The sequence below is a fragment of the Saccopteryx bilineata genome, chromosome 1, assembly GCF_036850765.1.
Source record: "Saccopteryx bilineata isolate mSacBil1 chromosome 1, mSacBil1_pri_phased_curated, whole genome shotgun sequence".
NCBI lineage: Eukaryota > Metazoa > Chordata > Mammalia > Chiroptera > Emballonuridae > Saccopteryx > Saccopteryx bilineata.
The window spans coordinates 311,725,499-311,743,196 of NC_089490.1; the positions used below are offsets into that span (position 1 = coordinate 311,725,499).

Genomic DNA, 17,698 nt, shown 5'->3' on the forward strand with positions numbered 1-17,698 from the left:
GCCCATTAGAATATCATTGTATTTCTCAACAGAAACTCTACAAGCTAGAAGAGAGTGGACCCCAATATTTAAAGTCCTGAAAGAGAGGAACTTTCAGCCACAAATACTATACTCATCAAAGCTATCCTTCAAATACGAAGGAGAAATCAAAACTTTCACAGATACAGAAAAGATGAGGGAATTTATCATCAGAAAACGCCCACTCCAGGAATTACTAAAGGGGGTTTTGAACCAGATACAAAGAACAAAACAAAACAAAACCACAAGTAAAAGCTCCACTAAGAAAACAATAAAACCAAATTTAAACTATGACAACAACAACCAAAAAAAAAAAAAAAAAAAAAAGGGGGGGGGAGAAGACAGAAATTAACAGTAGCAAAGGACGATGGCGTACAGAAGTACTCACAAGATAGTGCATTACAATGAACAGGGTAAAAACCCTTTTCATTACTTAATGGTAACCACCCTTGAAAAAACCACCACAAAAGCCCACAATTTAAAAAAGATACCAACAGCCTGACCAGGCAATGGCGCAGTGGATGGATCGTCAGACTGGGATGCGGAGGACCCAGGTTCGAGACCCTGAGGTCACCAGCTTGAGCGAGAGCTCATCTGGTTTGAGCAAAGGCCCACCAGCATAAGCCCAGGGTCTCTGGCTCCAGCAAAAGGTTATTCATTCTGCTGAGGGCCTGCGGTCAAGACACATATGAGGGGGCAATCAATGAGCAACTAAGGTGTTGCAACACGCAATGAAAGACTGGTGATTGATGCTTCTCATCTCTCTCTGTTCCTGTCTGTCTGTCCCTGCCTATCCCTCTCTTTGACTCACTCTCAGTCTCTGTAAAAAAAATAAAATAGCCTGACCAGGTGGTGGCGCAGTGGATAGAGCTTCGGACTGGGATGCGGAAGGACCCAGGTTCAAGACCCCGAGGTTGCCAGCTTGAGCGCGGGCTCATCTGGCTTGAGCAAAGAGCTCACCAGCTTGGACCCAAGGTCGCTGGCTCCAGCAGGGGGTTGCTCGGTCTGCTGAAGGCCCACAGTCAAGGCACATGTGAGAAAGCAATCAATGAACAACTAAGAAGTCGCAACGCGCAACGAGAAACTGATGATTGATGCTTCTCATCTCTCTCCATTCCTGTCTGTCTGTCCCTGTCTATCTCTGCCTCTGTAAAAAAAAATAAAAATAAAAATAAAATAAAATAAAATAAAATAAAAATAAGAAAGATAGCAACAGAGGAAAGAAGTATGGAATACAAACAAACAAAAACAAAAGATAGAAAAACAAGAGAGAAGAATCAAACAAGACACAAAACTGACAAAAAGCAATGTATAAAATGGCAATAGGGAACCCACAACTGTCAATAATTACACTAAATGTAAACGGATTAAACTCACCAATAAAAAGGCACAGAGTAGCAGAATGGATTAAAAAAGAAAATCCAGCCTGACCTGTGGTGGCACAGTGGATAGGGCGTCGACATGGAAATGCTGAGGTCGCCGGTTTGAAACCCTGGGTTTGCCTGGTCAAGGCACATATGGAAGTTGATGCTTCCAGCTCCTCCCCCCTTCTCTCTCTCTGTCTCTCTCCTCTCTAAAATGAATAAATTAAAAAAAGAAAAAGAAAATCCAACTGTATGTTGCCTACAAGAAACTCATCTAAGCAACAAGGATAAAAACAAATTCAAAGTGAAAGGCTGGAAAACAGTACTCCAAGCAAATAACATCCAAAAAAAATCAGGCATAGCAATACTCCAATCTGATAATGCTGACTACAAGACAGCAAAAGTACTCAGAGACAAAAACGGTCATTTCATAATGATTAAGGGGATGCTAAATCAAGAAGACATAACAATTCTCAATATATATGCACCAAACCAAGGAGCACCAAAACATATAAGACAGCTACTTATTGACCTTAAAACAAAAACTGACAAAAATACAATCATACTTGGAGACCTCAATATACCGCTGACGGCTCTAGATCAGTCATCCAAACAGAGAATCAATAAAGATATATTGGCCTTAAACAAAACAGTAGAGCACCTGGATATGATAGACATCTACAGGACATTTCATCCCAAAGTGACAGAGGATATATTTTTCTCCAGTATACATGGATCATTCTCAAGAATTGACCATATGTTGGGCCACAAAAATAACATCAACAAATTCAGAAAAATCGAAGTTATACCAAGCATATTTTCTGATCATAAAGCCTTGAGACTAGAACTCAACTGCAAAAAAGAGGAAAAAAATCCCACAAAAATGTGGAAACTAAACAACATACTTTAAAAAAATAAATGGGTCAAAGAAGAAATAAGTGCAGAGATCAAATGATATATAGAGACAAATGAAAATGACAATACGACATAACAGAATCTATCGGATGCAGCAAAAACAGTAATAAGAGGGAAGTTCATATCACTTCAGGCCTATATGAACAAACAAGAGAGAGCCCAAGTGAACCACTTAACTTCACACCTTAAGAAACTGGAAAAAGAAGAACAAGGACAACCCAAAACCAGCTGAAGAAAGGAAATAATAAAAATCAGAGCAGAAATAAATGAAATAGAGAACAGAAAAACTATAGAAAAAATTAATAGAACAAGGAGCTGGTTCTTTGAAAAGATTAACAAAATTGACAAACCCTTGGCAAGACTCACCAAGGAAAAAAGAGAAAGGACTCATATAAACAAAACCCAAAATGAAAGAGGAGAAATCTCCATAGACATCATAGATATATAAAGTATTATTGTAGAATACTACAAAAAATTATATGCCACCAAATTCAACAATCTAGAAGAAATGGATAAATTCCTAGAACAATACAACCTTTCTAGACTGAGTCAAGAAGAAGCAGAAAGCCTAAACAGACCAATTAGCAGAACGGAAATAAAAAGAACTATTAAAAACCTCCCCAAAAATAAAAGTCCAGGCCCAGACGGTTACACTAGTGAATTCTATCAAACATTCAAAGAAGACTTGGTTCCTATTCTACTCAAAGTCTTCTAAGAAATTGAAGAAGAAGCAATACTTCCAAACATATTTTATGAGGCCAACATAACCCTCATACCAAAACCTGGCAAGGACGGCACAAAAAAAGAAAACTACAGACCAATATCTCTAATGAATACAGATGCTAAAAAACTAAACAAAATACTGGCAAATCGAATACAACAACATATTAAAAATGGTTCAACATACGTAAAATGGTTAACGTAATACACCATATCAACAAAACAAAAAACAAAAACAAAGAAAAAAAAATCTATGATTTTATCAATAGATGCAGAAAAGGCATTCAATAAAATACAACACAATTTTATGTTTAAGACACTCAACAAAATGGGTATAGAAGGAAAATATCCCAACATGATAAAGGCCATATATGATAAACCATCAGCCAACATCATATTAAATGGCATAAAACTGAGGACTTTCCATCTTAAATCAGGAACAAGACAGAGTTGTCCACTCTTATTTAATGTGGTGCTAGAGGTTCTAGCCAGAGCAATCAGACAAGACAAAGAAATAAAAGGCATCCATATCGGAAAAGAAGTCAAGGTATCAGTTTTTGCAGATGACATGATCCTATACATTGAAAACCCCAAAGAATCTATAAAACGACTACTAGAAACAATAAGCCAATACAGTAAGGTCACAGGATACAAAAATAACATACAAAAGTCCATAGCCTTTCTATTTTTCAACAATGAAACATTTGAGAACGAACTCAAAAAAATAATCCCCTTCATGATTGCAACAACAACAACAAAATACCTAGGAATAAACATAACAAAGAATGTAAAGGACCTATATAATAAAAACTACAAAGCACTTTTAAGGGAAATAGAAAAATATACAATGAGATGGAAGAATATTCCTTGTTCTTGGATAGGAAGAATAAATATAATCAAGATGGCCACATTACCCAAAGCAATATACAAATTTAATGTAATTCCCATCAAAATCCCAATGACATTTTTTAAAGAAATGGAACAAAAAATCATCAGATTTATATGGAACTATAAAAAACCCCAAATAGCCAAAGCAATCCCAAGAAAAAAGAATGAAACTGGGGGCATTACAATACCTGACTTCAAACTATATTACAGAGCCACGACAATCAAAACAGCATGGTATTGGCAGAAAAATAGACACTCAGACCAATGGAACAGAATAGAAAGTCCAGAAATAAAACCACATATATATGGTCAAATAATTTTTGATAAAGGGGTCAACAACACACAATGGAGAAAAGAAAGCCTCTTCAACAAATGGTGCTGGCAAAACTGGAAAGCTACATGTAAAAGAATGAAACTTGACTACAGTTTGTCCCCTTGTACTAAAATTAATTCAAAATGGATCAAAGACCTAAATATAAGACCTGAAACAATAAAGTACATGGAAGAAGACATAGGTTCTAAACTCATGGACCTGGGTTTTAAAGAACATTTTATGAATTTGACTCCAAAGGCAAGAGAAGTGAAGGCAAAGATAAATGAATGGGACTACATCAGACTAAAAAGTTTTTGCTCAGCAAGAGAAACTGACAACAAAATAAACAGACAGCCAACTAAATGGGAAATGACATTTTCAAACAACAGCTCAGATAAGGGCCTAATATCCAAAATTTACAAAGAACTCATAAAACTCATATGAAACAAACAAACAAATAAACAATCCAATAAAAAAATGGGAAGAGGACATGAACAGACACTTCTCCCAGGAAGAAATACAAATGGCCAACAGATATATGAAAAGATGCTCATCTTCTTTAGTTATTAGAGAAATGCAAATCAAAACGGCAATGAGATACCACCTCACACCTGTTAGATTAGCTATTATTAACAAGACAGGCAATAGCAAATGTTGGAGAGGCTGCGGAGAAAAAGGAACCCTCATTCACTGTTGGTGGGACTGTAAAGTAGTACAACCATTATGGAGGAAAGTATGGTGGTTCCTCAAAAAACTGCAAATAGAACTACCTTATGACCCAGCAATCCCTCTACTGGGTATATACCCCAAAAACTCAGAAACATTGATATGTAAAGACACATGCAGCCCCATGTTCATGCAGCATTTTTCACAGTGGCCAAGACATGGAAACAACCAAAAAGCCCTTCAATAGAAGACTGGATAAAGAAGATCTGGCACATATACACTATGGAATACTACTCAGCCATAAGAAATGATGACATCGGATCATTTACAACAAAATGGTGGGATCTTGATAACATTAAATGGAGTGAAATAAGTAAATCAGATAAAAACAAGATCTGCATTATTCCATACGTAGGTGGGACATAAATACGAGACTAAGAGACATTGACAAGAGTGTGGTGGTTGGGGGGGGAGGGACAGGGGAAAGGGGAGGGGGAGGGGCACAAAGAAAACTAGATAGAAGGTGACGGGAGGACAATCTGACTTTGGGTGATACGTATGCAACATAATTGATCGACAAGATAACCTGGACATATTTTCTTTGAACATATGTACCCTGATTTATTGATGTCACCCTAGTAAAATTAATAAAAATAAATAAAAAATTTAAAAAATTAAAAAAAAAGAAAAGAAATAGATACTAAAGATTTAGATTAGCAACTCAAAAAGATCCCAGACAACAGAATAACGATGTAATACATGAGAACATTTGCTCAATTTCATAAATTCAGTAAGAAATAAATCCTAACCGACTAGAGAGAACACAGGGATGAGATAAATGACTGTGTTAGTTTAAAGGGGAATGTTTTTAATAGGAAAAGTTTGAAAATGTTTGGATATGTTAAAGGGGGCACAGCACAATGCAAAATAAATTTTCTTTTTTTTTTTCATTTTTCCGAAGCTGGAAACAGGGAGGCAGTCAGACAGACTCCTGCATGCGCCCGACCGGGATTCACCCAGCATGCCCACCAGGGGGCAATGTTCTGCCCCTCTGGGGCGTCGCTCTGTTGCATCCAGAGCCATTCTAGCACCTGAGGCAGAGGCCACAGAGCCATCCCCAGCGCCTGGGCCATCTTTGCTCCAATGGAGTCTCGCCTGCGGGAGGGGAAGAGAGAGACAGAGAGGAAGGAGAGGGGGAGGGGAGGAGAAGCAGATGGGCGCTTCTCCTGTGTGCCCTGGCCAGGAATTGAACCCGGGACTCCTGCACGCCAAGCCGACACTCTACCGCTGAGCCAACCAGCCAGGGCAATATAAATTTTCTGAAAGAGAGCTGATGAAAAAGCACAGGAAGAAGGATTAGCCTTTGATAGGAGAAACCATTTCTCTACTTTAACAAGAGGAAAGGTCACAATGGGAGCAGATATGGGAGATTTCTATGTCTGATAGCAGGTTGTGGTGGGACTTCCAATCTATGTCCCTTATTTTCTCCAAGAAATAGAAAGGCAAGATAAAAGCAAAAGCAGAGAACAGAACATCAGAGTTGTTTAAGCAAAGTGGGGAGCTGAAACTGTTATGTTAGAGGAATGAGTTAACCCAAGAAATTCAGTAAGAAAAGGCCACTTTAAGAGAAGATATTAAGAAATTTATACAAGAAGTAGTTTTCCCTGAGATATAACATACAATTAACAAGATAATAAACAAATATGTCATTATAAATGTCAAGTACTATAAGGAAAATGAACAGGGAACTGTGGTAGAAAATATATGGTATAAATTACAGTATAATATAAGTGGTTTTATGTCAATCTTTCTGATAAAGGAACTCCAGGTTGAAAAGGTTAAGTTGATTAGTGCAAGATTATACAATTTAGTGGCAGAGTCAGAATTAGAACTCAAGTTGTCTACTCCAAGGCCTAAGCTTCAAACCATGAAATTTATGTATGTGATGGTCTAAAAGGTAACTTCAGTTTGAAAATCAAATGACATCTTTACAGCTTCATTATAATACAGATAATAACAAAATAATAATCCAAAGTATAAAATAAGTTTTATCACAAATAATACGGTCTGTAATAAATAATAATATTTACCTGTAAACTTATTCCAGTTTCTTCTTTACTTTTTTCACTCAAACTAGAAATAGTTGTACTTTGGCTCCCTTCTTCAAATGTAAGATTTCTGTTTATCACAGAGAACTTCTTTAAATGAGAATATACTATTTTGATACTTATAAATACATATACTATAGACTTTGATAAAAAATTAACAAAGGTCACAAATAAAACATAGTGAACCATTTATACTTTGATACTACCATTTAGGCCTAGAATGAAAAACAAATTTGTGAATATTAATGTTTCAATGAGAATTACACATTAAGAACAATTTTATATATGGGAAGGCTACATGCCAAAATATGCTTATTTATAAAAACACCACTTTTTTTAATTTTTAAGATTTTATTCATTTTAGAGAGGAGAGAGAGAAAAACAGAGAAGGAGGAAGGAGCAGGAAGCATCAACTCCCATATGTACCTTGACCAAGCAAGCCTAAGGGTTTTTTGGGGTTTTTTTACAGAGACAGAGAGAGAGAGAGTCAGAGAGAGGGACAGATAGGGACAGACAGACAGGAACAAAGAGAGATGAGAAGCATCAATCATCAGTTTTTCGTTGCGACACCTTGGTTGTTCATTGATTGCTTTCTCATATGTGCCTTGACGGTGGGCTTTCAGCAGACCGAGTAACCCCTTGCTCAAGCCAGCGACCTTGGGTACTGGTGAGCTTTTGCTCAAACCAGATGAGCCCGTGCTCAAACTGGCGACCTCAGGGTCTCGAACCTGGGTCTTCCGCATCCCAGTCCGACGCTCCATCCACTGCACCACTGCCTGGTCAGGCAAGCCTAAGGGTTTTGAACTGGCAACTTTAGTGTTTCAGGTTGACACTTTATCCACTGTGTCATCACAGGTGAGATATGCTTATTTATATAAACAGGCTTGTTTAAAAATAGAGTGGCTAATCCTCAATTCAGTTCCTGACTGCTCTGCCAGTGGTTTTACTTAACGTTCGACCTCATTAAAAATCATAGGCATTGCCCTGGCCGGTTGGCTCAGCGGTAGAGCGTCGGCCTAGCGTGCGGAGGACCCGGGTTCGATTCCCGGCCAGGGCACACAGGAGAAGCGCCCATTTGCTTCTCCACCCCTCTGCCGCGCTTTCCTCTCTGTCTCTCTCTTCCCCTCCCGCAGCCAAGGCTCCATTGGAGCAGAGATGGCCCGGGCGCTGGGGATAGCTCTGTGGCCTCTGCCTCAGGCGCTAGAGTGGCTCTGGTCGCAACATGGCGATGCCCAGGATGGGCAGAGCATCACCCCCTGGTGGGCAGAGCGTCGCCCCTGGTGGGCGTGCCGGGTGGATCCCGGTCGGGCGCATGCGGGAGTCTGTCTGACTGTCTCTCCCTGTTTCCAGCTTCAGAAAAATGAAAAAAAAAAAAAAAAAAAAATATTAGATGAAAAAAACATGTAGAGGCCCTGGCCGGTTGGCTCAGCGGTAGAGCGTCAGCCTGGCATGTGGGGAACCCGGGTTCGATTCCTGTCCAGGGCACATAGGAGAAGTGCCCATTTGCTTCTCCACCCCCACCCCCTCCTTCCTCTCTATCTCTCTCTTCCCCTCCCTCAGCCAAGACTCCATTGGAGCAAAGATGGCCCGGGCGCTGGGGATAGCTCCTTGCCTCTGCCCCAGGCGCTAGAGTGGCTCTGGTCGCGGCAGAGCGACGCCCTGGAGGGGCAGAGCATCGCCCCCTGGTGGGCAGAGCATCGCCCCTGGTGGGCATGCCGGGTGGATCCTGGTCGGGCGCATGTGGGAGTCTGTCTGACTGTCTCTCCCCGTTTCCAGCTTCAGAAAAATACAAAGAAAAAAAAAAGAAAAAACATGTAGAAAAGTACACATATAGTATTTTATAAAGCTCATACATAAGAAAAAATAAAGGAGCAGAGAGGGATGGGACAGAGACCACTGACTAACATAATGACACTGACGACATTCTATTTTGCTTTATAACCAACCCTTCTACACAGATATTATATATATTTTCCTTATTGGCAAGTCATACAGAATATAGTTAGCTTTTAGAGGAGAAATTTGGAAAGTAGGAAAGACAGTATTAGAGATAAGTCTAAGGCTGTAATCCATCCAGGTAAAAAAGAAGTTGCCAAGATTTCTGTCAGAAACACTAAAATGACTGGGGTTGTGAACTAATAATATGTTTTCTAAATCCTGTTTGAAGTTTTGACTTCTTTCTAAAAAAATATGGACACTAAACTTTGAAATGTCATCCTTTCTCAGGAGCAAGTTACAAATAAATAAAACCTCATATGTATTTTTGAATACCTAGTATGGCTGCATTTTGCTACAAATAACGAAGAGAAAATTTAAGAGAGCAATTCATTTCGTGGACATGACAGTGTTTATAAACTGTTGATTTGTATTTTCCTTACAGTTATACTTTTCCTGGTCACTTTAAATTTACTAAGTCTCAGTTAACCTGAGTTACTGAACAAAACTGGCATTCCCTACACTCTAAGCACCTCATCTCTCTCTTTGCCCTCCCTTTCTCATCAGGCATCTGAAAAAAAAAATCAAAACCAGGCTGTTAAAATCAACTTGGCTGGGTTGCTCAGTTGGTTAGTCATCCCAACATACCAAGGTCACAGGTTTATTCCCCGGTCAGGGCACATACAAGAATCAACCAAGGAGTGCATAAATAAATGGAACAACAAATCAATGTTTCTCTCTCTCCAAATCAATTTTAAAAATTAAAATAAACAAAAAACCAAAAAACAAAGCAAACAGCAAAGCACTGTTAGTACTTTATCCTAAAGTTAACCAAAATAAAACTTAAGCACTCCTGTTTATGAGACAATTTTGCAAAAATTTGCCACATTCTATATAACCACCTATCCTCAAATTGAAGGGGCTTTTATTTATACTCATAGAAGGGCTAAGTCATGTATACCAATTAGTAAGAAATACCATTCTATGAAACCAAGATACTGAGGCATCTTTGGTTATAATTACTACTATCAAGTATGCAGGCCCTGATTCAAAATTTTAAGATTTTAAGAATAGGCAATAATCAATTTCTTACCCAATATCTACTTAAATGACAACATACTTGTCTTCGTAGGTAGTCTACAGTGATTGTGAACATATCATACACATAATCTACATATTTTTACCTGTTTTGAAAAGTAGAAATTAAATACCAAACCAACAAGTTAAAGAATCAGTCCAAGTCTACTAAATTAATTATGTTTGGACTAGGATCTGCACTTTGGCTGCTGGTTTTCCACACTCAAAACACCAAACATTCCAGCTTAATGACATCCAAACTAAAAATTATAAGTAGCAAACATGACAAATGTATCAACATAATACATATTTGCTATTTTTATTTCATAATATAAGTGATTCTGTGGTGAGGATGTGAGGCTAACTATAAAAAATAAATACTGGGCTATTTCAAATGAATAAAAACTAGAGTACAGTTAGGATTACAAACTGTAGTTTTTTACTCTTGAACTTTCTTGGCTGGCTCTTGTTTTCACTATTATCTAGGACTACACTTATTAGATTCTAACTTAAAGGAAAAGCAAATTAAAGTACTAGGAATACAGGTAGGTAACAAACACAGTAATGAAGTTGATTTAGTCACAGAAAGAAATCAGTTACATTACTTTTCAGTCAAGTAAAGTGGATCTTAACTAAGCTGAGAGAATAGTGGTAAACTTAATTTAATTGAAATCATGGATCAACCACATGAAAAGTATTTATTGTTCACTTGTATCAAGTTTCCAATGCTGACTTCTATGGGGAACACAGGGAAAAAGAATATGGTCCCTGTCTCTCAGTAGCTCCCTATGTATATAATTTTTACAATTCTTAAGTTATAGACATCTCTATTTATTCCAGAACAGAATTACTTTTATTTTTTAAAATTATCATTCCTCTTTAAAAGATAGAAAACTTCTAAAATATCTTTTAAATGGGGGAGTGAAAACAAAATAAATATTTAATATATAGCTTTATTGAAGCAATGTCAACACCAATTAAAAAAAAACTTGTAAATTTCATTACCGTTTCTCTTGATCATCCGTATTTTTCTTATCTGCGTAGATTTCTGCATAGAGTAATGCTGTAAAGTGAGCAGCACAAGACTGCGCTACCTTGGCAACCTCTAGATAATTCAGTTCCAGCCAGAAAGCATCATCAAACACTGTTCCTGAAGAAGATCTGAAGAAAAATTCTAAATGAAGTAATGTCTATTTCTTTTTCTTTTTTTCCAAGAAAGAGAGACAGGGAGAGAAAGATGAGATGCATCAACTCATAGCTGAGTCACTCTAGTTGCTCACTGATTGCTTCTCATACATGCCTGACATCTTTCTCAAGCCAACTTTGGGCCTGACCTGTGGTGACACAGTGGATAAGGCGTCAATCCAGAATGCTGATGTCACTGGTTCGAAGCCCCGGGCTTGCCTAGTCAAGGCACATATGAGAAGCAACTACAAGTCGATGCTTCCTACTCCTCCCTCCTGTCTTTCTCTCTCTCTTCCTCTCTTTAAAATCAATAAATAAAATCTTAAAAAAAAAAAAGAAATAAAAAGCCAGCAACCTTAGGTTCAAGCCAGCAACCTTTGTGCTCAAGCCAGAGACCTTGGGATCATGTTGATGATCCTGCACTCAAGCCAGTGACCCCAAGCTCAAGCTGGCAAGCCTGCGCTCCAAGCTGGATGAACCCATGGTTAAGCCAGCGACCTCCGAGTTTTAAATCTGGATCCCTAATGTTCCTGCTCAATCTATGCTCTAACCACTGTGCAACCACCAGTCAGGCAAGTCATGTCCATTTCTTTAACTTCATTATTAAAAGAAAAGTATATTAATACAAAATATGGTATCAAGTAGTAGTTTAAAAAGAAAATTACATTGAAATAACCAAAAATCACATTTCCCCAAAATATATAATCATCCCTTGTTATCCTTGGGGGCTAGTCCAGGACTACACACAGAAACCAAAATTCACTGGTGCTCACGTACCTAACATAACATGGTATAGAGTATTTCATATAAATTATGTAAATCCTCCCATATACTTTAAATCATTTCTAGGTTACTTAAAATACCTAATACAATGTAAATGCTATATAAATAGTTATTATACTGTACTGTTTAGAAAATGTCTGTAAATGTTCAGTACAGATGCAACCATCATATGCCTAACTATGTATTACAAGTCAGCAACAAGGTAAAATTTATTTTCCAAATATTTTTGATCTACATTTGGTTGAACGTGTGGATGTGGAACCTGCAGATACAGAACCTGTGGATATGAAGGGCCAACTATAGCTATAAACAACTAAGATAATATGGCTAAAGTGCCCTGTCACTCTTTTTGAATCACACTCTTTAGAAAATCTGATGAAAGCTATGGACTATCATCCCACACAAACATGGGGCTCATACTTCCCTTCCACCAAGGGATCTACTGACCATAAGCTAATAGACTACACAAAATATTAATTACCTCTTTTGTCTCCTCATGTAGTCCACAACAGCAAGCATTGTTCTTTGTGACTTTTTATCCAAAAAACATCGAGAAAAGTGCTCTGGCTCTGACAAACAAAGATATTTCCTTTCAGTCTCATTCTTCCTTTTGTTTATCTCCCTCTACATTACAAAAGGTTCTGAAGGACAGTACCTAGCACAAAAATTGGTTCTTAATAATAAGTATGAATTGATAAAATGCAACTCACTGGCATTCTTTTTCTTTTAAAAGAAACTATTGTGCTTAATAAAACTGAGAAAAATAATTGTAATTTATATTTTATGTATTTCTGAAAAGGACTAATTCACTGATTCAATAAATATCTAGGATCATTTATGTACTGGATCCAGTAGACAACTATGAATGAGACAGACTATTTCTGATCACCTAGAACTCACTAACTAGCTTGAGAGACTCAACACAATGCGGTAAGTGCTATGACAGGAAAAGTTTAGAATACCATAGAGCAGGGGTCGGGAACCTTTTTGGCTGAGAGAGCCATGAACGCCACATATTTTAAAATGTAATTCCGTGAGAGCCATACAACGACCGTGTACATTATGCATTATTTAATAAAAATTTGGTGTTGTCCCAGAGGACAGCTGTGATTGGCTCCAGCCACCCACAACCATGAACATGAGCGGTAGGAAATGAATGGATTGTAATACTTGAGAATGTTTTATATTTTTAACGTTATTATTATTTTTATTAAAGATTTGTCTGCAAGCCAGATGCAGCCGTCAAAAGAGCCACATCTGGCTCGCGAGTCATAGGTTCCCGACCCCTGCCATAGAGGATTATATTTATAGAAAGGAATGTAACTCAGCAAGAAAAGTTTCACAGAAAAGATGACATCTGAAAGAAGAGTAATGGTGCAGCAGGAGACAGAAAGGGTAGCGTTCCAGGCAACAGTGATACTATCTCAGATGGCTAAAACAAGAAAGAATTTGGAGAATTTACTGAAAGAATTTCAAAATTGCTGAACCACAGAGGTGTAAAGAAGTAAAGACAGTGGGGACAAAGAGAAATAGTTGAACTAAAGTTATCTGTACCGCCCTGGCCGGTTGGCTCAGCGGTAGAGCGTCGGCCTAGCGTGCGGAGGACCCGGGTTCGATTCCCGGCCAGGGCACACAGGAGAAGCACCCATTTGCTTCTCCACCCCTCCGCCGCGCTTTCCTCTCTGTCTCTCTCTTCCCCTCCCGCAGCCAAGGCTCCACTGGAGCAAAGATGGCCCGGGCGCTGGGGATGGCTCTGTGGCCTCTGCCTCAGGCGCTAGAGTGGCTCTGGTCACAACATGGCGACACCCAGGATGGGCAGAGCATCGCCCCCTGGTGGGCAGAGCGTCGCCCCTGGTGGGCGTGCCGGGTGGATCCTGGTCGGGCGCATGCGGGAGTCTGTCTGACTGTCTCTCCCTGTTTCCAGCTTCAGAAAAGTGAAAAAAATAAATAAATAAATAAATAAATAAAAAATAAAAAAAAATAAAGTTATCTGTACCACAGAATTGGTAGGGTTTGGTAATCAGAGGAGACATGAGAGATTTCTGGCTTGGGTGACTGCATGCCATTCATTGAAGAGGCACACATTAAGAGAAGGAGGCTGGAAAAAAAAAAGAGAGAAGGAGGCTGGGGGAAGAAAGTGAAGATAAGTTTACCTTTGGACAGTTCAGTATGAGATTCATATGTGACATTCAAGTGAAGGCAGTGAGGCAGACATCAAAAAAGGTAAAACCATTTAATCTGATAGAAATCTAATCTATTTTTCTTTTCAGTAATAGAATTTTACATGTAGAGTTTAAATTTTCAGTTAAGATAATGAAAATATTGGTGCTCCACAGAGACACAAAATAAAACTGGCCGATTTGCCTTTGTTTATAGCATAAATATGTATGTACAAATGATAAACATGAATGAAAAAGTCTTACCCATGTTCATGATAAATTGTCAGGTGATCATAGCCAGTGATTATATTAAACTTGGTAGCTACTCTTAATAATGCTTTAAATTACCTAGTATTTAAAGTTTAAATACTTACTGGTAATTGAATTAGTTATACCTCTCTTTCCCAAATTAAGAAAAGAAGATATAGTCTAAATATAACAGTTGACAAAGTCTCTACAACAATTTTATTTTAGAACTTTCATTCTAATGGCCTAAAGAAAATTCATATGAGCACTTTCTGGATCATTTATATGACCAATTCATAATCTAGAGAACCACAGAATGGGCACACATATCTGTGTTTAAAGTTAATTATATTATTTCAGATAGATCTGTAACTGCTGTTAGCCAACAGAAAAAAACATACGTAAAACATAAAGAGAGCAAAGTGAAATTGACATGCCATCACAGTCATGTCAAATAGAAGTTCTAGTAATAAATGTAAAAGAAACAATTGGGAAAACTGAGTAATCATGACCTATGCCAAATAACTAGTTAAGGTTGGGAAGAGAATTTAGTTATAGCAAATATCACATAAATTAATAGTTTTCTAGTTGTATTGGTCTTGAAGTACAATAAGTGAATTTGTACCTAATTTTATGTTTGCATATAAAATATATTAATGCAATATACATACTATAGACAGCAAGTTATCATTATAGATCTATGAATTCTTTTTCCTTTTCTTGAAATTTAAGTTTGAAAAACCAATCTACCCATAATGAGCCCCCAATTATGCATATACATATAATATGCACTCAATTTCTGATAGAATCTCTCTTGCTATTAGCTCTTAGGATGGGAAATAGTGACTGCACACAAAGAAAAGTAAGTTATAAAAGTAAATAAAGTATAATCCAATTTTGTTTTAAAAAACTGGAAGGATATATACCATATTAATTATAGTTATCCTAGACCAGTCATGGCTAATTTTTTTAACTTAAGTTTTAATTTTGTATACTTTCCACAAAAAAATCTAACTTTGCAATAAAAAAGCCTACTTAAAAAAAAGTGAGTTGGTCAGATCATTAATATGAAAAGTCTATCATATTTCCAACATAGTACCTGTAATGCCTGGCTGCACATTTATTCTGCGTTTTCATTTGTAGAATATAGGGTGTGTTTTGTTCACATCTACACTGCCAGTGCAAGCAGTGCCTGACACACACTGAATGCTCAACTAGTCGCTCCATTGTTAATAGCCAAAATTTACTGAGGGAGTGCTACCTATCAAGTATCATCTGAGTATCATGCTCTACATATATTATTATCTCACTGAAAACCTGCTATAATTGTTATCTCCATTCTATACATGAGTTAACAGATGTTTAGAGGCTATAGACTTAAGCCAACAAAGCATCTTGATGATATTAAATCAAATCTACCCTTCTCTAGAACTGAGATGTTAACAGTATAAATGTGAGAAATATAACAGAATACCTGAATCCAAACTTGCAGGGGTTGTGGATCGGTTTGTTTGTGAAACGTGCCTGAAACAGTTTGTGAAAAATCCCTGAATGTGCGTAGAAAGAAGATTTCTCCATGAGTCATTTGTATCTTGGAGTAAAATATCATGAACCAAGTATGGAAGCACAGTCTGACAAAAGTCAGCTTTCACCTAGAATACACAAACACAACTAGTCAGTAGCTTAAGTAAAAATAATATATTAAAAATTTCATTCAAGGTCCAGGCCGGTTGGCTCAGTGGTAGAGCGTCGGCCTGGCGTGCATAAGTCCTGGGTTCGATTCCCGGCCAGGGCACACAGGAGAAGCATCCATCTGCTTCCTCACCCTTCCCCCTCTCCTTCCTCTCTGTCTCTCTCTTCCCCTCCCGCAGCCAAGGCTCCACTGGAGCAAGGATGGCCCAGGCGCTGGGGATGGCTCCTTGGCCTCTGCCCCAGGCGCTAGAGTGGCTCTGGTCACAACAGAGCAACACCCCGGAGGGGCAGAGCATCGCCTCCTGGTGGGCATGCCGGGTGGATCCCGGTCGGGCATATGCAGGAGTCTGTCTGACTGTCTCTCCCCGTTTCCAGCTTCAGAAAAGTACAAAAAAAAAATTTTTTTTATTCAATGTTATTGGAATATAAGCTTTTAATAAAATGATAGATGAATATGGCATAAATTCAATGTACTACTAAAAACATACCAAAAAAAAAGAGTACTAGATAATGTTTTTTAAGAAAAAATACAAATTAACCTAGAATATCTATAAAAATATTGGTTAGTTACACTGTTAATTGTTCATATCCAGTGTAGGCCATTTGCATATAAAGAAAGAGAATACTGCTTACAAATGAAATAATGTCACTTCTGTAAATAAAATTTCATAGTTCAAAAGTGTTACTTATAACAGAAGTTCTCTAACTTGATATAAGGGAAAACGGGGATCACTGTTTATGAGAAAAGTTGAAAATTTGATTTTTCACATTTTCTTCACTCAGTAAAGAGCCATGTTAAAATGCTTATTTTTTAATAAACCCCAATTTCTGGGTATAAAACTTGGGTACTTATTCGTGGTATACTCCAAAGTGTAGAAAAGCACCTTAATATGACTGCTTCATTAAAATAGTACTCAACCAAGTAGTATTTTTTTATTTTTGCCAAGATACCATATTCATATATTCATCACATGCCACACACTTGAGACAGACTGTAAATTACCAATTTCCTTGTTAAACTGAAGACAAGTTGAAAAGCCAGCTTTGAAAACAATTTAAGGAACTAGGAGTTGAGGTATACATAAATGTATATTTGGAACATCTTATCTTCTGGCCCAAAGTCAGAATTTTATAAACATCTTAGGTTTGTTCACTAACGAGAAATGAGCCGTGTGCGTGTACAGGCGTCACTCTGCTGACCTGGTGCAAGTGCAGTGCAATATTGTAGATGGTGTAATGATTTAGTTACTGTCAACACTTTTTTTTTTTTTTGTATTTTTCTTAAGTGAGAAGCAAGGAGGCTGAAAGACAGACTTCTGCATGTGACTGACTGGGATCCACCCAGCAAGCCCTCTAGCGGGCAATGCTTGGCCGATCTGGGGCGTTGCTCTGTTGCAACCGGAGCCATTTTAGTGCCTGAGGCGGAGGCCATGGAGCCATCCCCAGCACCAGGCCTTGGAGCCTTGGTTGCGGAAGTGGAAGGGAGAGATAAAGAGAAGGGAGAGGGGGAGGGGAGGAGAAGCAGATGGGCGCTTCTCCTGCATGCCCTGACCAGGAATCGAACCTGGCACATCCACACACCAGGCCTATACTCTACCACTGAGCCAACCAGCCAGGGCAACACTTTCT

The 17,698-nt window shown here is 38.1% G+C and overlaps 1 protein-coding gene across 2 annotated transcripts in view; it reads right to left on the minus strand.

Annotated features, from left to right (window-relative positions):
• ATM (ATM serine/threonine kinase) overlaps positions 1-17,698 on the minus strand; it is a 161,117-nt gene that overhangs the window by 62,349 nt on the left and 81,070 nt on the right. For both annotated transcript variants that reach the window (XM_066247402.1, XM_066247412.1), the window contains exons 37-40: positions 15,852-16,029; positions 12,454-12,541; positions 11,010-11,165; positions 6,975-7,062 (exon numbers count right to left, since the gene is read on the minus strand). In XM_066247402.1, the coding sequence (XP_066103499.1) occupies positions 6,975-7,062; positions 11,010-11,165; positions 12,454-12,541; positions 15,852-16,029 (510 nt within the window). The remainder of the gene's footprint in view (positions 1-6,974; positions 7,063-11,009; positions 11,166-12,453; positions 12,542-15,851; positions 16,030-17,698) is intronic.